Source organism: Monodon monoceros, unplaced genomic scaffold (genome assembly GCF_005190385.1).
Source record: "Monodon monoceros isolate NGI ecotype Baffin Bay Population unplaced genomic scaffold, NGI_Narwhal_1 Super_Scaffold_15, whole genome shotgun sequence".
NCBI classification, from domain to species: Eukaryota; Metazoa; Chordata; class Mammalia; order Artiodactyla; family Monodontidae; genus Monodon; species Monodon monoceros.
The window spans coordinates 35,185,164-35,212,717 of record NW_021703771.1 but is presented as its reverse complement, the minus strand read 5'-3'; the positions used below and the strand labels follow the sequence as shown (position 1 = coordinate 35,212,717).

Sequence of the window (27,554 nt, the reverse complement as noted above, 5' to 3'; positions counted from 1 at the left end):
CCAGTGTGCAGGGTGGTGACAGTTGCTCAGAGTAATTTGACAAAGCTTGAGTGGGGTATAGGGTATCTATGCAGTGAATGGTCCGTGTCAGTGACAGAAGATTGATTATATATGAGGTGGGGCAGTTCATTGAATAAGTCAGTATAGTAAAGATAATGTGTCTCACTGTTGGAGAAAGTTCAAAAATGGAGGAAAACGATGAATCATGTACTATTGGATTGGAATTGGAGATATCACTGTGAACTTATAGTTTCCTATGTGGTTAGATAGATACAGCAAACCTGGCATCCATTTCTTGGTCTCTGAATACCATTCTCAATGAACGAGGGCCTGTTGGAGAAATGGCTAATTCAGAGAAAGTACAAGATGAGCCTGGATCGTCTTATTGTGCCAGAAAGTTGTGCAGAGAATTATGAGGTTATGTCAAAACGGTTGAGAACCAACTTGAATGGATTCTACTGGCCAAATCTGGAACAAGTTGAACATCAAAATAAATAATGATGGCAAAATATTGCAAATAAAATCGGAACCTGTAAGTCTATAGTGAAAGAATTAATGAATAAATGGAAAGTTTGATGAAGGGTGGAATATTTTTATAGTCTCAAAGTATCTCCTCTTAGAATACTAACTAATTACAAAGATTAAAAAGGAACTTTACAGTGGAGAAGCTTGGCAGTGTTCACAGCAGACATACCAGTGTGCCAGCTGATAGGATGCACTGAGAATATGGTGTCACTTCTTTGATATTCCTGTCAAAGATGCATACCCTGAATTTAATCATGAGAAATCATCAGACTAACTCTGAGAGACATTCTACAATATAACTGACCTGCAATCTTTAAATGTAGGTCATGAAAATTAAGAAAACACTGAACAGCTGTGCCAGAATGAAAGCGGACAACTGAATGCAGTTCATGAGTCATTATGCTATATAGGACATTAAATGGATCCCGGCAAAACTTGAAATGGGGTCTGAAGATTAGATATAGTAATATATCAGTGTCAATTTCCTGATTTTGATGATTGTAAACTGCTTGTGGAGGAGAATTCTCTTGTTTGTAGGAAATACACACTGAAGTATTTAGGGGTAACTGGACATCCTGTTAGCAATTTACTTTCACCTTAGGGGAAAAAAAACACCCCATTGTACTATTCATGTTAGCAGTTTACTTTCACCTTAGGGGAAAAAACCCCCACCATTGTACTATACTAAGAAATTTTCTGTAACTTGGAGGCAATTAAAAAAAGTAAAAACAAAAACAACTACCTCTGCTAAGGGATTGACTTCTTCTTCTGTTGGTGGTTTTCAGGTGGCCTGCTAGTTAAAGGGAGAGACATTTTGTATTGCTGTACAAATACTATTAAGAAGAGCCTCTGTAATCAGTCCTGTTTTGTGAATTATTTTATGGAAATGCAGGTACTCAGAAAGTTTACATACAGAAATGTGCTCTTTGGCTTTGTAGGTATATGGATGTGTGTGTGGATGTTTTGATCTTAACAGATAACTTACTAGCTTTTGAAGGTAGCATTTTGTATCTTTTAATGTTACATTCGAATTACTTTAAAAAAATTGCCACTTGTATTTATTTTCAAATGGTCCACATTTTCTATATGAAGGATAGAATTTAATATTTAATATCTTATAATGGCAGATAAGTTTACTGTCATTTAAAATACTTATTCGCAATAATTTTTACGTTGTTGTGAGTGATAAGAACAACATCTATTAGCGTTCTGGGAGTTGAGTATTTGCACAAATTACTTAACCTCTTGGTGCTGCATTTTTCTCTTCTATGAAATGGAGATGATAAAAGTCCCTTTTTCTCAGAGTGTTGTGAGGATTAAATGTGAAAATGCATGTAAAGTGCTTAAAACAGTACCTGGCTTATAGATGCTTTAATAAACGTTAGTTAATTTATGATTATTATTATTTTGTTCTGTATTTGCATTATTTCATTTAATCCTCAGAATTAGCCCTTGAAGTGGTATTATTTTCCCCATTTTACCGGTAGGAAAACTAAAGTTCTGAGAGGACTTGTAATTCCCCTAAGATCACAAACCTAGTAGTGGCAGATCTAGGATTTCAAACCATGTTTATCAAACTTCAAAGCCCATATTTAAATACATTAATTCTGTGTAATATTTTTTCTCTCCTCTTTTACCTAAGTTTTAGGAATAATCAGCATTAAAATTTCAAGCACTTAACATTCTAGCCTGTTTACTAAAAATGAAATATTTTATTTATATGACCAGTAATGCATATAACAACAGCAGCATTTTATTCAAAATGTGGAAAACTGCTAGAAGTATGGACAAAATTATACATTTAACTTTGGAAAAGGGAGCATTTACTCTTTTCTTATTGAAAGAACAGACATTAAAAGGCAAAAATTAATCTTGCACCAGTTATTTTCATAAAAATATTTTTATTAAGAATTAATAAAAAGATGTTTAAGTCTTTTGAAGAAAACAAATGTTTAGTTTAGCTCAGATGAAGAAATTTACTCGTATCCTAAAAATTGCATGAGAGAGAACCTCTTTGTGGTGTTGGACATGAATCGTATTTATCTCTTGAAACTTTTGGCTTTTGTGGTATTGCACCACCCTGGTTCTCCTTTGACTTTTCTAGCTGTGTGTATCATTTGCTAATAAGCAAATTCTCAATCCTGACCTGTGATCATAAACTTCTCTGTTCTTGGTGTTTGTCCCTGTATCTTTAATCTCTTGAACAAGGGACATTACCTTGTCTCCCATTTCAGCTTTGTTCATGACTCTCTTTCTTAATGTCTCAGCTGCAGAACGTTCTAGTATTTATTTCTAAGCTCTTAGTAGTTATATTCTAAGTAACCTTAAATTCAGAACATATAAAACCTCATTCGTTGTCTTCCACCAGTGCCTTCTAGGAGTGGGGTAGACGGTGGTGGTGCTGGGGTTCCCCCTCTAAGCTGTTTCTGATTTTAAGTTCTGCCCCTAGAGATCTTCTTTTACTTTTCTTCTTTATTCAGAGGAGTAGTGTCTTTCAGATTTACTTCATTGTTCTTCTTTCCTACCATGACCAGGACCGTATCAGTCTATACGTATTATTTCTACTGCTGCCTAGATGGCCTCCCTTTATCCTGGTACTACTCTCATTTTAATGAGTGCATTTACCATGCTATTCCTCTGGCCAAGTATCTTCAGTGGCCACTGTGTCTTTTACTTGATTCGAAAGACCCATAATTATGTCCTTGATTTACTTACAAAAACTTCCTTCTTTCAATATGTGTAGGGTTATGCCGGCGCCTTCACTGCATCTTCCGCGGAGACAGTTTCTCCTTCTGAGCCTTTTTCCTTGTCTCCCTTAGCCTGGTGTGCTTTCTTTTCTTGAGCAAGACCTACCCATCTTTAAGTCCTGGTTCAGACCAGGACCTCATGAAGCCTTTGTACTCCACTTATCTGCACAGTCTCTGAATTCTTAGTGCACTGTGGCCTGTACTTCACTGTTTAGAACTTGATATCATTATGTGTTATATTGTTCCAATGTTATTCTCATCTCTTTAAGTGTATTAAACAGTTTTCAGCAATGAAATTTTTACATTTTACACATCCTAGGTACTCAATAATACTTTCTGATGAATAAAGTTACAAATCACTTACAGTTTGCATACCTGGCAGAAGAACAAAAGGTAGAGACTTTATTTACTGTTCACGAGATCTTATTCTTCAGTTTTTAGGGTGGAGGAAGGGAAGAAAAAAGGATAACAAATTCCTTTCTAGTTGCTGCATATATTCAGAGGATGGAAATTACAATTAGCCATAAAGATTATTTTCATAGAAAATTAAATGAACATGCAACATAATTTTTCTGGATGTGGAAATTCATTCTTACAAGCCTTCTTGGGTTTAAAAGAAATTGAGAGTGTGTTCAATTGTATGTCTGATATTGAATTCTTTTAATTTATCAAGTCTTTTCTGTTGATAATATAGGGAATTAAAAGAAATATGCTCTCTAGGTAGTCAAAGTGTTTCAGCTCACATCTGCCTTTTTGTGAATAGTGGATGCAATGTCAGAACCTTATCTAGAACTACTTATTATAAATAAAGGTCTAAGAATGATTATTTGTAGAAAGGGCATTTAGCATGCTAGTTAAGTAAATCTGACAGTTAAGTGACTGAAATACTGCTAACATATTTCACTGTTATTTGTTGGGGTAGCCATTTAAAGATCGCTGTGAATGGTTCTATGAACATTTGCATTCAGGACAGCCAGATTCAGACATGGTGCACAGGCCAGTGAATGAAAATGATATCCTGCTAGTTCACAGAGGTATGTTTAACAAAGTGATGTGTGTGTGAGGCACAAAATACTAGTTATTGTAAATTTTAATATGTAAAATTAACCAATGCTACATATTTAGATTCTATTTTTAGGAGTAGCTGTGAAGTTGTGTCAAAAGCAAATTGTGCAAAGCTAAAGCAAGGAATTGCTGTACGGTTCCATGGGGAAGAAGGCATGGTGGGTATAAAAATAAGTGTTGTTAAGATCACTGTCTCTAAAAGATTGAAATGCCCTTCAGTAAAGTTTAATATTTAATTGATAATGGAAGAAATTTAATATAATTTTAATGTTATTATTATTTAGAAATAAATTTCACGATATATTTCTGTTGATACTTAATCTTATTTTCTTGAACTCAGGGTCAAGGTGTTGTGCGTGAGTGGTTTGATATTCTGTCTAATGAGATAGTCAATCCTGATTATGCATTGTTTACCCAGTCAGCTGATGGTAAGTTGTACAGTCTAGATGACTTTTTCTGTGAGTTGTCACATTTTCAGACTACTTCAGTGCATTTTATCCTTTGATTCCTATACTAGCCCTGTGAGCTAGGGTGGTTGGATATTCCCTTTTCATAGAAGAGGAAATTGAAATTCAGGGTTTTTGTTTATGTTAGCAGTTAATGAGTGGTAGGATCTTGAGTGGAACCTGACTCAGCCTAGCATTCTTTCCTCTGAACAGTTGGTTCTCAAATGCTTGTCTCAAGGACTAGTGCTGGCCTCAAGGAAGTTTTCATCAGTTCTTTGTATAAAATAAAACTAAATTTATTCAATTTAAGGATCATCCTTTAGTCTACCTTTCTTGAGTTAAAATTTCCTTTTATAAAATCATGCTAGTAGATGAACTTAAAAAAAATACAAGTCCGTGTTGGAAAAGTTAAAATTTGCTAACCCTATTTGAGTTTCCAACTCTTAAAAGTTATTGGTCATTAAAAACAAAGTCTAGAAATCATGGTGTGTTAAATCTTAACTTATAATCTGTTTGTTTATAGTAACTTTGTTTTGAGCCCTTTTAAAAGATTAAGACTTGGTAACTAAAAAGCTCTTATTTAACCATGTAATGCAAATAAAAACATCATTGAAATGATGTTTGCTACCTACTGAATTGTCATTTGATACGCTAAATGGCAATGGTTACCACCTCATTTGTATAAGATATACCTGAGAGTTCTTTAACTTAATAAAGACTTACATCCAAGTGAAGGTGGGATTTCAGTTTTTGAATGCTCTGTTCAGTTGCTTTTATTTCCTGAAAAATTTTTCTTTCCCAATGTTTAAATTCTCCTATAAGGAGAGAGTGTCTTATTAATTGTAGTTTCCTATTGTATCCAACCAAACCAGCAGCAAATCTCCATTGAATAAGAAGGATGACTGTATGAGAGGCAAGTGGGGGTGGGCTGCAGTGATGCTAGAGAACTGCAGATATTCACCTATGTGATGGGCTCCTCAGACACATTCAGTGTATTTGAAATTATTTAGGAATATGGGACTTCCTACTTTAATTCTATAACCTTTGATTCTTTGCTCTGAGATGAACTTAGTGTCATTGTGATTTTACGACAAGTATGATGAGGCCCTAGTTTTTTAGGCCTAATCTTTGCAGCAAGATTTAGCATTAAAACATTGTATTTTAGATTTATTTCTTTTCTTTATAGTCCCTTATTCTGAGTTGTTTATTTAGTTTCATATCTGAAAAACAGATTTGGTGTGGAATCATTAGTTGAGGTGCTTATTCTGCAAATTTATGGCAGGTAATATGATGAAGCACATAGACCATAGTTTCTGATTCGTCCTTTTTGTAAGCCATGTATGTCTTCTCTTTGGGGCTGTAATATTAATAAAATATAGATGAAATATTTTCATGTTCTTATGTTTAGTTGACAAGAAGAAAATTACATTTAGGGTCCCTAAATGTGGGGAATGTTTGGATAGACCTAATGTATGTAGTAATTTCTTTAAAACTTGCTTTCTAATTAAATTAAGTTGCTTACTATAGAGCAATAGTAGTGTAGTAGAGTGGCTAAGAGTTTGGCCTTTGGCACATTCCACTGAATGCGAATCCTAGCTCTGTCCCTTTTTCTGCTATGGTCTTGTGCCAATAAATGTAGTATTTCTGGACCTTGATTTCCTTATTTGAATATGGTGATAACCTGTGTTTTGTAATATAGTGGGAAATCAGCTGATGTGTAAAAATGGTTAGCCCAGTGCCTGGCACATAGAAATCAGAAATAAATATTAGATGCTATTATTGTTATTTTTTAAAAAATATTTTTAAAAATTAATTTTATTTATTCTTTTTTTTTTTTTTGGCTGTGTTGGGTCTTCATTGCTGCATGTGGGCTTTCTGTAGTTGAGGCGAGCAGGGGCTACTCTTCATTGTGGTGCACAGGCTTCACACTGCGGTGGCTTCTCTTGTTGCAGAGCATGGGCTCTAGGTGCGTGGGCTTCAGTAGTTGTGGCACATGGGCTCAGTAGTTGTGGTTCGCGGGCTCTAAAGCACAGGCTCAGTACTTTGGGTGCACGGGCTTAGTTGCTCCGCGGCATGTGGGATCTTCCCGGACCAGGGCTCGAACCACCAAGGAAGCCCGATGCTATTATTACTATTCTGTGAAAATGATATTTTCTTATTGAATAGGGTTTTTCTGAGATGATGAAATGTCACAGTTTTATTGGTTTTGAACTTAAAACATGACATAAACTTTATATTCTATCCTAATTCACTTTCGAGCTAAAAATTATTATTCATTTCCTGAAGACCTTTTCCCCCGTGTGTTTCCTTTTTTTCTTTTGACTTCTCTGTATCTATTCTTTTTAATAACCCAAATTTCCCAGAAAGTACTTAGAGAAGGAATTATACACAGACCTAGGGGAGGAAATAGGTAAAAGTATTTCTGATTATTCTCAGAATATTGTATTTTTGGAATAATGGTTATGTTTGTCTTTGAAGTCTTTCTTCATCTCACAAAACTTTGTTTTGACTTTTTTTATTTATTTATTTTTTTTGGCTGTGCTGGGTCTTCGTTGTGGCATGTGGGCTCTCTAGTTGTGGTGCGTGGGCTCCAGAGCTCACGGGCTCAGTAGTTGTGGTGGGCGGGCTCTCCAGTTGTGGCACGTGGGCTTAGTTGCCCGCAGCATGTGGGATCTTAGTTACCCCACCAGGGATCGAACCCGCGTCCCCTGCATTGGAAGGCGGATTCTTAACCACTGGACCACCGGGAAGTCCCTGCTTTGACTTTTAATACCCAATCTTATATCATGACTGGGAATGATTCTCAAAAGGTACTTAACAGTGGATGACTAGCTTCATGTGGCCCTTTTAAGTCATTCAGCCATAAGCTTCCAAATGTGTACCTTGTATCTAAGTAAACTTACTGGTCATGGCAATTTAGTCCAGTGCCAGCACTGATAAATCAAAGACCAGCAAAGCACAAAGAGTTAAAATATGTATGCTCAATGGCCAAACATTTCACTTTCCAATACTTTCACTTTTTCTTTGTTTATTTATTTTTGATGCTATTTCATTAGATTTATCAGTCTTTCTTTTTGCCCAGGTGCCTAGAAGAGAAGTAAATAGCATGAACTCAGTAAATATTTGTTGAATGAATGAGAGGCAGTGGTCACACAGAAAAAATAAGGAAGGTTATTTAAAGTTGAGATCTTGGTATTAGGTTTTTCCATTGCACTACATTTTTGTTTTTGAGAGTTTCTTATTGTGGTAAAATATACATAACGTAAAATTTACCATTTTAACCATTTAAAAGTGTACGCTTCAGTAGCATTAAGTACATTCACCACTATCTTATTTCCAGACTTTTTTTTCATGTAACTGGAATTACCCTCCATTTCACTAGAGTTTGGCAATAGTCAATAACTATTGCTAATGCTGTTTTTACTTTTATACCTCAGTGGTACTTATTCAAACTTGATTATTTGTCATGAGGAAAACAGTTGTACATTTAAAAATTTTAGTTACTCTCTTGTAGTGCTCAATTCCTTAAGGAGCAAAATGGTAGTGAATACCTGCTACGCTGGGCATGTATAGGTGAATGAAACAATGTCTGCCCTAATTCATAGCCTAAGTAGTTATTTCCACACTGCCTGGGAAAACGTGTGTGGGTGTGTATGTATTTCTAGGATCTCTCTGACACCTCTTCCAACTACTTTCAGTGAAAAGTATTCTAAAATTTTCTCTCTGCACAAAGACTTATTCTGATAAGTATGTGTGAATTAATGATTAGTATTTCCAATTCCACTATTGTGTGTATGTATTTCTAGGATCTCTCTGACACCTCTTCCAACTACTTTCAGTGAAAAGTATTCTAAAATTTTCTCTCTGCACAAAGACTTATTCTGATAAATGTGTGAATTAATGATTAGTATTTCCAATTCCACTATTAAATATTCCACAAAGAACTTTCTTCGCTGAAGAACGTTTATACATAATGTAAACTTAGCTTTGCTGAAGTTGTATGTGAACTAATTTACCTGCATTGAAATGATCTCTCTTATGCATGGTCTTAAAAATAAATTATTTTGTCTTTATTTTAATAGGAACAACTTTTCAACCTAATAGCAACTCCTATGTAAATCCCGATCACTTGAACTATTTCCGGTTTGCTGGACAGATCTTGGGATTAGCTCTGAACCATAGGCAGCTGGTGAACATTTACTTCACGAGATCATTCTACAAGCACATTCTTGGTATGGCTCCATTGTTTTTCCTTAGGCATTTATTTAAAGTGTTTTTCTTATAGGCTTTAGCGAAAATTAAATAGATAAATGGTGGCATTTTGGGTGAATAATTTTTGTTTTGATTGGAGACAGTCTGTGTATGTAAGGCATTTGGGGGCCTGAGGGAGAGAAAAAATAACCTACATTTTTGATTTAAAAAAGTTTTTTTTTTCCATTTTAGTGTGTGTATGTTTATGCTAAAAATGCATTTTAATATGAATATACTTAAGAGAATTGGCACTTTTTAAAGTTTATAATAAGTTCCTGAATAGCTGTTTCAAAGAAAGGTTACATTGTAGAAAGGTAAGCTTAAATTTACAGACTTCCAAATTCAGGAATTAACATTCATTTAAATCATGCTGTGAATTGGATTATATTTTGCAGTTTTACAGAGTATCTGTAGAGGGCAGTATTTCATCATTAAACAGATAAGGAAAGGCAGAAACATTTAGAATATAACTGCTGTATGTTTGCATTTTTAGGTATTCCTGTGAATTACCAAGATGTGGCATCCATTGATCCAGAATATGCCAAAAATTTGCAGTGGATTTTAGATAATGATATTAGTGATTTGGGTCTAGAACTAACTTTTTCTGTTGAGACTGATGTGTTTGGAGCAATGGAAGAGGTGCCTTTGAAACCTGGGGGTGGAAGTATTCTTGTAACACAAAATAACAAAGTAAGTATTTGAATTTTTACCTTAGCCATTGTTTGTAACTTAGCCCTGATAGTTTGCTAATTACTCTAAGTCTCCTGGCACTAGCCAGGAAAACTTTTACTGTTAGACTTTTGTAACATTTATAACAGATAAAATATTTAAATTAACTAAACCGTCAAATACCAGACTTTGAATTATAAAGGATCATTTCATTGTTGTGTTAGATATGCTGGGGCAGTTCCTGAAGCAGCGCAGAGCATAGTTCAGTTGATTGTGTAAGTTGGGCATCTGCATATCAAAACATTTGATTAGAAATATAAACTTACATCAATATCATATTTGCACTAGATCACTATTTCATGTTTTAGAAGTACGATATTAATAGTTCCAATAGAGAGAAGAAATCCCAGTGTTTAAACTTTGTACACACTTTTGGGATGCAGTAAATTCTACGGGACCTCTGAACTTGATCTTTTTTTAACTTTATAACTTGATTATTTTTATTTATTATTATATCTCCTGTTTGTACATATTTTTTAAAAACTTGGTGCACGTTTTAAATTACACTGTTGAAAGTTAATATTATTTTAGTATATAATACAGCTTTATTTTATGTTTTGATAGATTATGTAGGAAATTGGGAGTCAGAAAATCTGGTTTTGGAATTCCAGTTCTATCACTTACCAGTAGCAACTTCTGGTAAAACAGGACTAAAACCTTTTTCCTTGCCTTTATTGGATTATAATTCCAAGACAGCTTCAGAATCAGCTAACTTAAAAAATAATGTCCACTGAATCATTTTGTAAACTAGAGATATAGTAAAATATTGTGTTGTTTTTTTTTTTTAAAGCCAAAAGACTTGGCCGTGTTTTAACCTCTTTGAGCCTCAGTTTTCTATTCTGTGTGCTTGGGATAATAATACCTCCCATACAAAATTGGTACCAGCATTTTTTAAACTGAAAAACACAACACAAAAGTTAGTTTTCATTGGATAGTTTTCTATAAAAATAGGTTCCTAGGTTTCACATATCTATAGGAATGAAGACCTAAATTAAGCTATGTAATTTTACCTTTTGAAACTTAGATACTATACATATTAAAAAAAAAAAAGAAATATAGTTTTTGAATATAAAATCAGGACCTGAGTTTTTGTACATTTATACTTAGTAAAGCTTTAGTCTACCCTCTCATTTTACACATGAGGACATTGAAACCTGAAGAGTTAATGGTAAAGCTGGGGCCAAAACCCAGGTCTCCTAGTTTCAAGTCTAAGGTTCTTCATCCTGTTAGTGAAAGTAATCACACGGAGGTAGATCTTACTTGATTTAATATAATGAGTCACATTAAACTCTGGAAGATTAAAATAGTAAAATGCTTAAAATAATTTTTTGAATCTATATGAACTTGCCAGTGAATGGAAGTTTTTATAAAATCTTCTAATTATTAGATTGTCCACCTCATAGTGCATTTATTATTTTATTTTACAGTGGCTACCTCCTCTCAATTAGGGGTAATGAAGTCATAAAATCTTCATTATAAGCAAGTGATTGCTTTTCATGAGAGAATCTCATACATGATTCCTATCTGTGAATACACTTTCTGGTGATTGGATTTGTCACTCCTCTCAGATATATGAAAAGTGGAAAGGCTCATTAACAATTGCATGGTAGATAGCTATATTTATACTTGTATCTCCTAACAGCCTCTCTTCCATATGACATGATTTTTGTTTAGATTTTTTAAATATGTATTCTTTTGCATTTGTGTTTTTGTATTAAAATCTAGAAAGAAGGAAGATATTTAATAAATAATAACAAATAAGAATACACTTACATTGAGGATTGATCGTGAGTCTAGCCTGAGGCTGGAATACTGCTGTAACATGAAAGAGCTTGGATGTTTTGTTTCTAAGTTTAGCACATTTTTATTTAACTATATTATTGACATTGTTTTGTTAATGACAGGCTAACTTTGATGACGAGGTTCAGTAATACAGAGGTAAAAGCAGGATCTCAATCACTAATATGTTAATTCTCAGCTTTTGTTTTTCTGATACAAACATTTCTCACAATAAAATGAGCCTCTCATTTTTCTAATATTACTACTAAAGGTCAAGTGTAATTGTATATCAAATTGTTGATGCTTAAGCATTTAATGTTTGTGCAATAAGCAACCTGATTTTTTAAAATTAAAAATCTTTAAAAACATACATCTTGAATTGATCACTTGATTTAGAATTGTTAAATTATTCAATTTACAAATAAAATTTTCAAACCATGTTCTTTAGAGGTGTTATTGTTATATTTTAACATAGATTTCTGTCATGAACTTTTTCTGTTACTCTAGGGTCAGCCTTTTACTTACTTAACTTTATGTATAAAGTTATAATTGTCACATTTGGCATCAACTTCAGAATTTCTAAGCATATTGAAGCTTAAGTGACTTGCCAAGCATGTTAGTAAGAAAAAGTCGATGTAAGCTAATCTCCACATGGGGGAGTCATTTATTCCTAAGTTTTATTGAAAGGCTTTGGTAATTGTAGACTGAAACCAAATAGATAAAATACCTTTGTTTAAAAAGAAGTATATTAATAAATACAAGTAATGTAGGCAGAACAGTATATATTCCATAGTTGAAATAAAATTCTCTTTTAAATTTAATTTTATATCTGTCAATGATTTGTTTTAAAATCTAGAGGAAAAAATAAGATCACTTGGTTTCACTTTAGAAAATGGCTGAATTACCAGGAGCTGAACATTTACATTTAAATAGTATTTTCAGCGTTTTAAAAAGTTTTGCTTTAACTTTTCACTTTCACTTTTAAATTCTTGACCAAACGATAAAATTGTGGAACCATAAAACCTTAAGTTAGGAGTGACATATTTTTGCTAGACCTTCAGTTCTAGCTCTTAGTACTGAAGAGTAAGCTCTGTGGCTTTTAAGTGTTAACAACACTTTTACCATACTAATCATAAAGTTCATTAAGTCTGGGAGAGAACAAAATGGGGGGGGTGAGATGGGACAGATATCAGGGAATGGAGGAGATGGCATGGAAGTTGAGTTATAGAGGAGAAGCATTAAGGGGTCAGATAGGAGTGAGGAAGGGGAGAAGGAAATGTTCTGGGCTTATAGAAGGGCACAGAGATGGCAGAGCATGGTCTGTTTGGGGAACCACAGGTAGGTCAGAGTTGTAGATCTTAGCGTAGATTGTAAAGTAAATGAGTGGGAAAAGATAAGGTGGGAGAGGTAGACAGGGACCAAATTCTGAAAGACTTTGCATCCATAATTAGAAACTTGAAAATTATTCTGAAGGCTTAGGGGTGATTGCAGATGCTGTAGAGGGCACTGACGTGACTGAATTTATGTTTTTTAAGAAAAACAACACCAGTCTCAGCTTGGAGTGTGAAGAATGGGTTGAAATGGGGCAATATTGGAGTCAGGGCAACTGATAGGTGATTGTGGCGTTGCTCTGGGGAGCATGCACGAGTGATTTTATAAGACAGTGGCAGTGAGGATGGAGAAAATGAGACATCTTTTGAGGATGTAGAATTTGTAGAACATGGTAATTAGCTGTTTGGGAAGGTGAAAAAGAAGAAGGACTCCAGGATGAGCCACTTAGGTGGATGGGCTCTAGAATGATGGGTGGTGGTGTCATTCTCCTAGTCGTCAACCTCATCACATCAGTTGTATTCTCTAGTGATGATAATAGCCACTGCCTATTGAGTACTTTGTATTTCATTTATTCGAGTTGTGTTCTTTATGCATTTCTCATTTACTATAACAGCCTTTTGAGATAGTTATTTCTATTCATTCAGTGTGGGAACAGCTTTAATAATAAAAGCGTCTTACATGTATTAGGTGTTTATAATGTGCTAGGCACTGTTAAAAGTGCTTTATGTGTATTAACTTACACTTAAACAATCCTATGAGGTATAGATACCCCTTTCTACAGGTGAGGAAACTGAAGCATAGAGAGGTTAAGTAGCTTTCCTCCAAATCACAAGACTAATAAGTGGTGGTTTTGAATCCAGACAGTCTGTAAATTTCAAGCCTGAGCTTGTAACTATGACACTATATTTCTTTAGAATATAGACAGACAAATAACTGTCTAAGGGCTCAAAATTGGTAACTGGTAGACCCTCAGTTTAAATCGAGGTCTGTATGGTTGTGTAACTGCTGGGCCTCTCATATACTAAGGCACTGAATATGAACAAGGTAGCAAATACAAATTTAGTGTGTTTTCCAAATTTATGGTTAGCAAAGGGCAAGGATGGGGAGGGAGGGATAAATGAGGAGTTTGGGATTAACAGATACATACTACTATATATAAAATAAACAACAAGGACCTTCTGTATAGTACAGGGAATTATACTCAATACTTGTAATACCCTATAATGGAAAAGAGTATGAAAAAGAATATATATATATATATACACACACATATATATATATATAACTGAATCACTTTGCTGTACATCTGAAACTAACAAAGCATTGTAAATCAACTATAGTTCAATTTAAAAATTTAGTATGTTTTCCTCCATTTCATTTTTATTTGGTTAATACCTTATATTTTATTGCTAGTTTAATTTGATTTATTTCACATACAAGCACATTTGATACCCATCCAAGTACAAAATACAAGCTTGTCTATATAGATTATTGACTTAAAGTGGATTCCTATGTGTATCTTCAGAAAAGTATACTATGAGAGATCTTTTTATTACTCTGAAAACTTTTAAAGCAGTTTAGGTCTAAGGTTCTCCATATTGAGTGTATGTATGTATTTTTAGATTGGGTTTTAAATTATCTTTAGTATCTTTTTGTCAATGAAGGAGGACATACTTTCCTCTGCATTTTAGTCGGTATATTCTAAAAATTCACTTTAAAAATCACCAAATCCGGGGCTTCCCTGGTGGCGCAGTGGTTGAGAGTCCGCCTGCTGATGCAGGGGACACAGGTTCGTGCCCCGGTCCGGGAAGATCCCACATGCCGCGAAGCGGCTGGGCCTGTGAGCCATGGCCGCTGGGCCTGCGTGTCCGGAGCCTGTGCTCCGCAACGGGAGAGGCCACAACAGTGAGAGGCCCGTGTACCGCAAAAAAAAAAAAAAAAAAAATCACCAAATCCTTGTAATGGTAACCTAAAGAGTCACTATTTTCAATGACTGAATTTGTTCTACGGAAACTGATGTAATAGGATTTTTATCAGACTATCAATCTTTATAACTAATTAGTGACCTTAAAAATAAGAATATATTGGTAAAGGATAAGTTATTGGAAAATGTTACATTGTAAAAATGTGCGTCTCTTTTTTCTTATATCTACTTATTCCTGCAGAAGAAATCTGGTATCCTTTGAGTTTTCAGTGGAGAAATTTTCAGTGAAAACTCTTACATACCAGAGCAATAATAATCAAGTGGATAAGCCCAGGAAAGAAGCTTTTATTACTAAAGCATTTATATTCAAACAGTGAATTGAATTATGCCAGTCATAATGCCATTTTAAACTATTAATTTAAAAGTAAAAATAACTATTTCAAACAGTTTTACAAGTATGTCCAAGTTTATCAGCTTACTTGGGATAAGAACATTTTGCTTTCACTATTAAAAGTTAACTATTAGTTAAGTAAACGTGATATATATATACATATATATATATATCTTTCAAAAATCGTGAAAAAAATTTTCAAGAAGAAAAATAGCTTCAAAAAAAAGGTGTCAATTTTCAATGTTACCACCACTCCTCATAAGAAGACATAGTTTAGATTCAAAGCCTGAAAAGAAGTTAAAATTTTAAGGAAGATTTCCAAGGGGTGATATTATTCATTGCACACATTCAGAAGACTAGGAGATAATTAAAACAAAATGTTTCTGTAACTAGACATGCAATTTAACTGGAACGTAATATCTGAAAGTTGAATCTGAATCTTAGTGTTTTTATTTTTCCCTTGGCACTTATTCTTTGCTTACCTATCTTATATCAGTTATGAGGCTCAAAGGTTGAGCTAGGAAAAAGTTGCTAAGGCTCTTTTTTATTTTGTTATCTCTATGCTGAGGCTTTGTAAGTTGAAAGCTTTCTATAAACATAACTATTTCACCAGAACAGGTACTAGCTCAGATTCTTTAGTATAGTTAATTCTCCAATTTACTTCTGTGTCATCTGGTATTATCTTATGCCCTCAAAGAATTAACAGTACAACTCAGGTGGGAGCACGTATACATCTGTTGGGGATAAAAATACCCCCCACACCCAAGTTATATCATCTCTTTAAATACCTTAGAATGAAGTGGGATTTTAGGTTTCCTTTATATTTAATGTTTATTTGAGCAACTCTTTATGCCAGTGTTTTGTGGACTGATTGTCATCTACATGTTGACTGTTTCCTTAGAGCATTTAAGGTATTTGATGTAGTTACTCAAGGGCATGAAGTGTGTGGATGAGTCACTTCGGTGCCTTCGTAGGTGGTGGGAATGCAACCAGTGTATTTCTGTACAGTATGAACCGTCAGAATGTTAGTGTATGATAATAGTGGATGTTCATAGTAATAATTGTGTCATCAAGAACACGTTAATGTGTGTTATTCTCTCTGAGGATGTGCTCTTTAAGGAGGCAGGGAAACATTTTAGAAGCAGCTGGATTCAGATTTTTTCTCTTAAACACAGTTGTCTTTCAACTACCTGGAAAACTCTTACTTTACTAAACAACTCAGGAGACTTTGTGATGGCTTGGATTTTATTTTACTGAGAAATAATTAGACCAAGATTTGTCCATATTTAAATTAACTTAATGTGGAGACTGGTATCTGGAGGAGCTGATTTTTCACAAATTGATATCTAATAACTGTGGGCCAGAGTTACAAAAATAAATGTGGGAAATAATATTAGAGGGGACATTAGTATATTTGTGAAATTAATTTTTAAAAATGAATGTATGAGGAAATAATAGGAATTAATTGATAGAAAATGTGTACTATTCTGATAAATATGGAATACAATGGCAAATTAAAGTGTACTTGAGCAGTTCATGCTTCATAATTTGAGGTCTTGAATAATTATTAGTGAATAGTACTTTAAGATTATAAAAGCAAAACATCTTGAGAGAAATATATAATTATTAATGAATGAATGGAGGAGAAAAATTTTAGTATGTTCATTAAGCAGTTTAGTTAGAACAGACATCAGTTAAAAGATAATCACGTGTTAATGCTGAAATCATTGCTGGTTATTACTTGGAAGTGTGTTATATATATTATTTTTTTAGATTGGATCCTGAAAATTTAGTTTGTGTTTCTGTTTGATTGTTTGGCACACATTTCTATTTCCCTCTCTCTAGTAACTACCTGGATGTAACTTGTAGAAACTGATTAATTCCTATACAATGGAGAAAAACCTTTGGGCGGTTGGGAGTGGGATTTGGGGTGGGAGTAGATTGAATAGCAGAGACGGTAGCTTTCCCCGTGCCAGATTGCAGAAGGAGCCGTGCAGGGTTTGGGGAGAGCTGTGAGTAATCCATTGTGACAATTCTGTAGGTCTGAGATGTATGGAGAATTCATAGCCGGAATCCTGTATAACTTGCTGGCTCAGTGCCTGACGTTTTTTTGGCAGGGGGCACAGAGCGCATCAGATTAGTGCCAAAAAAAAGAAAATATTAAAGGAAGGGGCCTAAAATAGGTTTTCTCCCTCTGTGTTTAGAGCATTCATTCCTGGGAGGTGAGAACCATATACAGCATATTGCTTTTAACTCTCAAAGTTTCACTTAGTTGTAATTTAAAATATATGAATAATGACAATGGTAGGGTTTATATACAGAGAGTGATGATAATTCATTTTGTTTGAGCCAAAATACATTTTTTAAGTTAAATTTTAAGAGACACTGTTCTAGATGATGGTGATGTGTATTTTAAAAGAAAATGTGTGAAAATAGGTTACCTTAACTCAGAATCAAATAGGCTACACTTAAATGAGTCTTTTTATCAGGTTCTAAGTGTGTTTTTAATGAATTTGTAGAATGTATGCATTCATCACATTATTTGTTGAACACTTACAAAGTGACAGCCTCTTTTTTAAGAGCTGAGGATATATACTGGTAAACAAAACAGAGCCCCTGCTTGCAGAGAGATTACAGTCTAGTAAGAGATTTCAGTCAGAGAAACCAGGAAGTATACAGACACGGAGGCCTGAGCAAGCTTGTATTTGGGGGATAGAGTGAGGGAGCAAAGGGGAAAGTGGAAGGAAATGAGATGAGAGAGCAAGGCAGAGGCTGGGTCATTTAGGGCCTTATGGACTAGGAAAGGAGTTTGGACTTCAATCCAAGTGTCATAGGAAGTCATTGTAGGGTTTTGAGAAGGAGGGTATGTGATCTGAATTATATATAAAAAATCTATACATAACTTTAAAAAGTCACTCTGGTGTGGTGAAGAAGCAGTAACAGAGGCAAACAGAGGCAGCAGTGATACCAGATGTTGCAGTAATCCAGGTGAGAGATGATGACGGCTTGGACCAAGGTGCTAAAAGTGGAGGTGGTGAGACAAGGTCTGATTGAGAATGTTTTTTCAGGTAGATCTGATAGCACTTGCTGATAGAGGGTGTGAGAGAATCCTGGGTGATTGATTCTTAGGATTTTGGCCTAAACAGGTTAGTGAATGGTAGATTACTGGTTTGCTGAGGTGTATGAATATTTCTGCCAAATTCTAAACCTTTACCTCTTAAATGAGAAATGATTATATCAATAGTGTCTTAAGTACGTGAAATTAAAAAGAAATCATCACAGAAACTTTTTTTTTTTAATAGGCGGAGTATGTCCAGCTTGTCACTGAACTTCGAATGACAAGAGCCATTCAGCCTCAGATTAATGCTTTTTTACAGGGCTTTCATATGTTCATTCCACCTTCCCTCATACAACTTTTTGATGAATATGAATTGGTAAGGAAAACATCAGTTCATTTTTTTAAATTATTATTTATTTTTGGCTGTGTTGGGTCTCCGTTGCTGCGCACGGGCTTTCTCTAGTTGCGGCGAGTGGGGGCTACTCTTTGTTGTGGTGCTCGGGCTTCTTATTGCGGTGGCTTCTCTTGTTACGGAGTGTGGACTCTAGGCGCGCAGGCTTCAGTAGTTGTGGCACACGGGCTTAGTTGCTCCGCGGCATGTGGGATCTTCCCGGACCAGGGCTTGAACCTGTGTCCCCTGCATTGGCAGGCGGATTCTTAACCATTGCACTACCAGGGAAGTCCCAAACATCAGTTCTTTTGTTGTTATGCAACACAACACAAAACTCCAATTGATGTAGTTTAGAAATAGTTTTGGAGCACAATGATGAATGGAATAATGTAGAAGACATTATGGTTTAATGTTGATTTTTAGGGAGGTACAAGATTTGTGATTGTGCTTCTCTTAAGGTTAATAACCAGATTAGCAATTTCTTAATGTGGAATGGAGTGAGCTGGTGATAAAGAAAAATGTAATGTATTTCCAAAGTGTTCTACATGGGAGATGTTGAAGGCCAATCTTCCCAAAAGCAATATTCACATTATTTCTAAATTTTTTGTTTGGCTGTATGAGGTAAAGGATACTGATAGTAACTTCGTGTACCTTTTATTTTTTCCAAAAAGAAAAATTGACTGAGGGATTTTCTTGTATTTCTGTTATCTTCTCCAGCTTCTTATTTCATCATGTATATAATTTTATAATTTTCCATTTTAACCATGTATGGAGTCCACTGTCTTTGCTGGCCCCTAGTCTCTAATGAATGTTTTGTTTTGCTTCTCTAATTTGCTTGCCCTTTACTGTGATCTAACAGGATTTCTGATTTTATATGAATTATGTCTGCATTTTCCCCTATTTCCTTTTTTCTCTTTTATTTTTGGTAATAAATTATTTGTAAGCTCTTTGAGTTGTCTAACTCCTTAATAAAACCACACAATATTTTAAATAGAGTATGGCTGCTTTCTTAGTTTGGAATAATAAATTTTAGATTTGGAATAAAAAAATTTATAATTTGGAATAATACATTTTAGATCAGTGGAAAAGTGTCCTTTGGCTTTTATTCTGTCTCATAAAATTAGTTTCACCCTATGCCTTTCATTTTAATATATGAATAAGCACATTGGTGTGTACCGTACATTGGTGTGTACTGGTTAATTTTACATATACCAGTATTTTCAATTTATCACTCATAGTATGTCTTAGTATAGTAGTGGACAAAATTTGCTAAATAATGTTGAAGTCCATGGTGACTTAGTTTCACTAAATGTCAGTTTTGAGGTTTTTTTGTTGTGTTTTTACGGTTAAGATGAATGGTTTTATTTAGCATAGACTTGTCTAGTTTTTGTATAACCATAAAAGTTACTATTTTTAGTATTTAAAAATGGAGCAGTACTTATGAATTGTTAAGCAGAAAATTACATTATTTTCTGGACCTGTGTATAAAAAACAAATAACTGACAAAAACTTTGCCTCATAATTTACTGATACTGAGTTTAATGAAACTTTTTATTGAACTACAATATACATGAGAAAAGTACATGCATCGTAAATGTATAGCTTGATGAATTTTCACAAACTGTATACACCCATGAAACAGCACCCAGATCAAGAAACTGAGAAATCCTAACACCCCAGATCCCTCTCATGTCCTCTTCCAGTCACTCTGACCCCTCATGGGTATCCACTCTCCTGGCTTCTAATAATACAGACTAGGTTACCTGTTTTTGAACTTAATGTAAATGGAATAATCACCTAGAATATATGTGACTTCTTTAGCACAGCTTTTTGTTTGTGAGAATCATATGTATTATTGCAAGCAGTTGTAATGTGTTCATTTTCATTGCTCTGTAGTACTTCATTGTGTTAATATACTTTTTTTTTTTTTTTTTGTCTTTTCTACTCTTGATGGACATTTGGTGGGTAGTTTCAGGCTATTGTGTAGATTATATATCTTGGAGTGGAATTGCTGGGATTTAGGGGGTGCATTTATTCCATTAGGGTAGATACTAGCAAGTAGTTTTCCAAAGTAGTATGTCAGTTTACACTCCCACCAACAGGTTATGAGAGTTCTGGGTATTCTGCATCCTAAACAGCATTTGATATTTTTGTCTTTTTTATTTTTACCATTCAGGTGGAATAGTAGTGGTACTTCCTGGTGATTTTAATTTGTATTTCCCTGGTATTGAGTGTGGGATTGAGTGTGTTTTACATGTTTATTGGCCATTTGTATACTCTGTTTTTGAAGTGTTTATTCAAGTAATTTGTCCATTTTTCTGTTGTGTTTTCTGTTTTTTGTGTTTTTTAAAACACTGATTTGTAGGAATCTTTATATATTCTTTATAGGAGTCTTTGTTAGATATATGTATTATGAAGATCTTCTCCTACTCTGGTGTCTTTTAACCAATAAAAGTTTTTAGTTTTAACGCAGTTCAGTTTATCACTTGTTTTTTCTCTTCCCTTTTTTTTTTAAATGAATGGAGCTTTTTGTGTCCTGTTTAAGAAACTTTCTTATTCCAAGGTCATGAAAGTGTTTTCCTGTATTTTCTTCTGAAAACTTTATTCCTTTGTCTTTTACATTTAGGTTTGCTACTGGTAAGTTTTTAATTGTGGTTCTTACATTAGAAGTTAGGTCAGGATTCCTAGTCTGTCTTCTACTCTGGCTTTACTAAGTTGAGCTGATTCAGATGGTGGGATTGTTTTGGAAGAGCAGTGTTGTTGGCATGACGCTTAACTTATGCAGTGATGATAATTATTAGTATTAAACACTTAGTATTTGCCAGGTACTTCATGTGTATTAACTTTTAAAACCTTCACATCAGACCCCTGAGGTAACGTATTATTCCCATTTTACAGATGAGAAAAACTAGGCCAAAGAAGGTATGGGACTTGCTCATGTTCACAGAGTATATGTTACAGCCAGACTGAACCCATGGTCTCTGACCACAGCCCAGTCTCTCTTCATCAGTATTGCCTCTCAGTGGCGTGCACTATATAAGTAGGACTTGGTTTTAGAACCTTTGGTGTGACTTTGTGTCTTTCGTAGGAAAGGGCTCTGCTACACTGGGATAGAAAACTTTTTTAAAAGTTGGTGCAAACATCTAAGCTAGATGTTCATCAGAGTTAAAGGATACTGGTTAGATTCTAGAGTTTTAGTGAAAAGAAGGTATCCAGTAGCATCAGTGTCCTTAACTGGATGTGTATTCATCCATTTGTGGATAGAACGCAGTCTCAAGTCAAGAGGTGATCATCAGGTTCAAAAATGGTGACAGCTGGGCTTCCCTGGTGGCGCAGTGGTTGAGAGTCCGCCTGCCGATGCATGGGACACGGGTTCGTGCCCCGGTCCGGGAAGATCCCACGTGCCGCGGAGCGGCTGGGCCCGTGAGCCATGGCCGCTGAGCCTGCGCGTCCGGAGCCTGTGCTCCACAACGGGAGAGGCCAAAACAGTGAGAGGCCCGCGTACAAAGAAAAAAAAAAAAAAATGGTGGCAACATTTTGTGATTACTGTATCTATAACATTATTACAGTTGAGGGGTTCCTCAAATGTCTGAGGGACTCTCCTGCCATACTGTGTTGCTTATGAGTTTATCCATGGTGGTACCAGGATATTAAAACACTGAGTCATGTAAATTCTAGGTAAGCTAAGAGCTGTGAACACCTGCATGACTCAGTTTCTGACTATTAGTTTATGGGTTATATATGTTGTACCTAATTCCAACAGACCAATTCAGTTATTTTGTCACTTCCCTGGTGGTCCAGTGGTTAAGATTTTGCCTTCCAATGCAGGGGGTGCAGCTAAGATCCCACATGCCTCAGGGCCAAAAAACCAAAACATAAACAGAAGCAGTATTGTAACAGATTGAACAAAGACTTTAAAAATGGTCCACATCAAAAAAATCTTAAAATAAATAGGGGCTTCCCTGGTGGCACAGTAGTTAAGAGTCTGTCTGCCTGCCAATACTAGGGGACATGGGTTCGAGCCCTGGTCTGGGAAAATCCCACATGCCGCGGAGCAGCTAAGCCCGCGAGCCACAACTACTGAAGCCCGCGCACCCAGAGGCCGTGTTCCGCAACAAGAGAAGCCACCGCAATGAGAAGCCCGTGCACTGCAATGAAGAATAGCCCCCGCTCGCCACAACTAGATAAAAGCTCACACGTAGCAACAAAGACCCAACACAGCCAAAAACAAATAAATATATAACTTTAAAATATATATATTAAAAAATAAATAAATAAATTATTGATTGGGATTTAAAATCTTTTTGTTATATGCATATGTACTTTGTATTGTGGACTTCCCATTTCATCTGTTTTCAGTCAGTTTAATAACTTTTTTTGCCCAGGTGTTAAATGGGAATAATAAAGATCTTTTGTCCTCTTCGCAAAGTCATAACATATGATGTTCATGAAATGCTTCAAATTTCTTGAGAGAATATCGTCTCACTCATTTTTATTCACAGTTATTAACAATGAAAGTGTACTTAATATTATTAAAAGCTTATCTTCAGCCTAGAAGGGAAGAGCATTAAACTCCTGGGTTGTAAGAAACATGTAACGATCATCCATATTCCTTTTGGCAGATCTGTGTCAGGGTACTGCCAAGGAGCAGAATTTCCCCAGATGGTTCAAATAAAGAAACTTTAGTGAAGGAACTTAAAGAGGCATGGGCAGGTTAAGAAGAAACAAGATATCGTTGAGGCATCCAGAGAATAGCAACAGTGGAAAGCCTTATCACCCCTAGAATTGAAGACAAGTGGAGGAATTACTGTGAGGAGCCCGGTGAGAGCCTGAACCACCAGGGGCCACCAGGTGGCAGCTCTAGTTGAGGAGACATAGCTACTGCAAAGATGTACTGAAGCAGGGAGGGAGCAGAAAATACTCTTACCTGCAGACTCCTGCCTGTTTCCCAGTGATGGAGCCCAACCTGAAACCAACAGGCAAGAGAGCCAGTCTGTGCCTCTTGGGGCACAGAATGTGCAAAGGAAGATGGAAAATGTATTTGGGGGTGATAAAATGCACCCTACCAGAATGGCTTCATCTAGTTAAAGTATTTTATAATACTATGGCAAGGAGGACTAAAACACACCCTAGATAAGCAGTTCTCAAACTTTTTGGTCTTAGGACCCCTTAAAAGAAAAGAGTTTGTTTATGTGGTTTATAGTAATTGATACTTAACTGTATTTGAAATTCAAACAGAAATGTAAAATTTTTTATTAATTCACATAAAAATAACAATTCATTACATATTAACATAAATAAAACATTTAAGAAATTAAAATTGCATTTTCCAGAATAAAACAAAAATAGTGGGAGAAGTGGCATTGTTTTACATCTTTGCAAGTTTCTTTAATGTCTGGCTTAATAGGAGAAACTGGGTTCTCATATCTGCTTCTGCTTATAATCTGTTGTGATATGTTGCTTGGTTGAACTATATGGAGAAAATCCAGCCTCAGATACGTTGGAAAAGGGAGAACCTTGCAGACTCCTTAAATAGATCCCAGAAACACCCAAGAGTTCTGAGACACCACGTTACATTGGCCTTCATACTCTATACTAGGAGCATACTCTATACTAGGCAGGTATATATTATGAGGAATTGCTGTAGGAGAAGTGATTTTGAACCACATGGTATCTATCTCTGCGATAACAAAGTCTGCTATTCTGGCTTGTCGGTGTTAAGCTTAGGCTAGTTATTACCTCACTTTACTGTGTAAACACATCCAACTGTTAAATACGGGCTGATTCATAGATTTGTTTTGTTTTGTTTTGTTTTGTTTGTGGTACTCGGGCCTCTCACTGTTGTGGCCTCTCCCATTGCGGAGCACAGGCTCCGGACGCGCAGGCTCAGCAGCCATGGCTCACGGGCCCAGCCGCTCCGCGGCACGTGGGATCCTCCCAGACTGGGGCACGAACCCGTATCCCCTGCATCGGCAGGCGGACTCTCAACCACTGTGCCACCAGGGAAGCCTTGATTCATAGATTTGGACAAGCCTTTTTCATGTTCTCTTTTCTCTTGGGGAACATGATGGTAAATACTTTCGCCATTATTAATTTCATTCTTAGTTATTGGATTGATATTTTGTTTGTTTGATGATCTTCCTGGAAAAAAAGAGTACCAAAAGTCATTAGTAGGAAAATTGCATTTTTTTTTTTCACCTTGGAGAAATTTGACTTGAAAGTTGGATTGGAATTATTCCAGAATAGAGTTCTTCAAAGGCCTAAATCTGTTTTGGTTTTTTAAAAATAACTATTTTTATTATAATAACTCCTTTTTTTTCTAGTGATTAGGGTTTCTTGACCTTTTCCTTTGCTTAACCCAGATTTATTTAGGTCTTTGTTTTCACTTTCATGCTGAGAGTACAGTATTTTTATAGAATTTAACAAATTCATGAAATATATACAAACCAAAGATAATAATGTTCACAAAATTATTGCACATATAAACTGTTGTGGCATATGTGTTTCTATATAAAGGTAAACTGTTATCTCATGGTTTTTTGTTTTGTTTTTTTTTTTTTGTGGTACGCGGGCCTGTCACTGCTGTGGCCTCTCCCGCTGTGGAGCACAGGCTCCGGACGCGCAGGCCCAGTGGCCATGGCTCACGGGCCCAGCCGCTCCACGGCATGTTGGATCCTCCCAGACCAGGGCACAAAACCCGTGTCCCCTGCATCGGCAGGCGGACTTTCAACCACTGCGCCACCAGGGAAGCCCTATCTCATGTTTTAATTAAATTGTATCAGTGTAGAGACATCTCCACATCTCACAATATTTGAGATTATTAGTATCAAGGGTTCTCTCTCAGGTAGTACTTGTTATTGATGACTTGCGGACACTGTTACAAAAATAAATCAGTTTTACATGGGATTAGTTTCTAATTAAGGCAAATTTACTATTTAAATGTAATCACTTTTTTTTCCCCAGAGAAGATTAATGAAATATTTTGCTTCTTCCCCAAAGGAGCTACTGCTTTCTGGCATGCCAGAAATTGATGTGAGTGATTGGATAAAAAATACTGAATACACAAGTGGCTATGAAAGAGAAGATCCAGTTATTCAGGTAAAGTCTCTCTAGAGCTTAGAATGAAGTTAAGTTTTGCTATTTAATCTTGTAAGCTTTTCAGCACTATTGGATGAAAACCTACATTAATTAACAAAGTAAAGTTTTTCCCTAAATCTTCTCATGGGAATTGCATATGAGCGCTTTGTATGAAATCTTTTCTGATAAATGAGTTTCATGGAATAAAATATGCTTTATGAATATTGCATATTTCTCTGGTACTAAGAAGCCTGCAGTTGCTCTGAAATATGAGCTAAGTTTTTTATTGTTGTTTTTAGTGGTTCTGGGAAGTTGTGGAAGATATTACTCCAGAGGAGAGAGTTCTTCTGTTGCAGTTTGTTACTGGCAGGTAAGAAGTGTTTTTATGATAATGTGGAAAGAATTTAATAGATTCCATTTCTAATGGCTTAGACATAACTCAAAATGAATTATTACTCTGAATTATCAATTTCTTACCTCCTTTTCCATTTTTTTAGATATTAAACAAAGGTTTATTTAGGCATTAAAGTTAAAACATATAGTAGTGCTCAATAAATGTTTATTTAAGGTATAAAAGATAAACTGTTCCAATCAGGACTATCAGCATGTATATTATATTTTATAACTTGGTAGTCTTTTCATTCTGCAGGTAAGTCAATGATAGTAGCCAACATTTGTTGCTGGGACAACACACACACACATGCACACAATACATAATAATACCCATACACAGCAGGTTTTCTCCAATTCTTATCAAACTTTAAAGTCTTAAGATTTGTGGCCTGAAAAATAATTTGTGATACCACACTTTGAAAAGTCTACTTTTGGAACCAATTAAATATCATAGATATTAGAAAACTAGATGATTTAAACCTCTTTTAACTTACAGTTCTGAAAGATGTAAAAGAAAAGGTCTGATTTTCATTCTTTTTAAAAAAATTAATTTATTTTTTATTTATTCATTTTTGGCTGCATTGGGTCTTCATTGCTGCGCACGGGCTTTCTCTAGTTGCAGTGAGCGGGGGCTACTCTTTGTTGCGGTGCGTGGGCTTCTCATTGCGGTGGCTTCTCTTATTGCGGACCACAGGCTCTAGGCATGTGGGCTCAGTAGTTGCGGCTCACGGGCTCTAGAGCGCAGGCTCAGTAGATGTGGTGCACGGGCCTAGTTGCTCCGTGGCATGTGGGATCTTCCCAGACCAGGGCTCGAACCCGTGTCCCCGGCATTGGCAGGCGGATCCTTAACCACTGTGCCACCAGGGAATTCCTGATTTTCATTCTTGATAAGTTAGAATTTCATCTGTGTCCTTCTATTTATGAAAATATAGTTTAGTCATTCCATTATAAATGTACATGGTTCTTCTAAGAAAGTTGGAACACAGAATTAGAAGAAATAGAAAAACCATCACCTGCCAGCAATAAGCACTGTAAATAACTTGATGTATTTATTTTTTTCATACCTGTTTTAAAAACATAGTGTGAATATATATCTATCATATATATGTAATTTAAAGTCAACTGTTTTATTTTTAAAGTAGTTCATAACCATTATAGAAAATTTTGAAAATGGAGACTATAGATAGAAGAAAATGAAAATCCCATTAAGTAATTACACTATTTAGAGATAGCACTATTAATATTTGCTGTATTTTCTTAGTTTTTTAGGTATATAATTAGAAAAATATACACTATATACCTATATAATATATACTATGTACCTAATTTCAAAGAATAAAACATGAATTATTCACAGATTATAGACTAAAGATATGAAAGAAAATCTTGTCAGTTTTTTTTTTTTTTTTCATATTTTATTCTTTGAAATTAGGTACATAGTATATA

The 27,554-nt window shown here is 35.3% G+C and overlaps 1 protein-coding gene across 3 annotated transcripts in view; it reads left to right on the top strand.

The window, feature by feature from the left end:
• HACE1 (HECT domain and ankyrin repeat containing E3 ubiquitin protein ligase 1) overlaps positions 1 to 27,554 on the top strand; it is a 94,238-nt gene that overhangs the window by 59,717 nt on the left and 6,967 nt on the right. For 2 of the 3 annotated variants that reach the window (XM_029223904.1, XM_029223902.1), the window contains 8 exons: positions 4,195 to 4,306; positions 4,398 to 4,495; positions 4,678 to 4,765; positions 8,866 to 9,015; positions 9,528 to 9,724; positions 18,492 to 18,623; positions 25,638 to 25,736; positions 26,015 to 26,085. In XM_029223904.1, the coding sequence (XP_029079737.1) occupies positions 4,195 to 4,306; positions 4,398 to 4,495; positions 4,678 to 4,765; positions 8,866 to 9,015; positions 9,528 to 9,724; positions 18,492 to 18,623; positions 25,638 to 25,736; positions 26,015 to 26,085 (947 nt within the window). Of the gene's footprint in view, positions 1 to 4,194; positions 4,307 to 4,397; positions 4,496 to 4,677; positions 4,766 to 8,865; positions 9,016 to 9,527; positions 9,725 to 18,257; positions 18,337 to 18,491; positions 18,624 to 25,637; positions 25,737 to 26,014; positions 26,086 to 27,554 lie in introns of those variants that run through there. The other variant, XM_029223903.1, reaches the window with a different exon arrangement.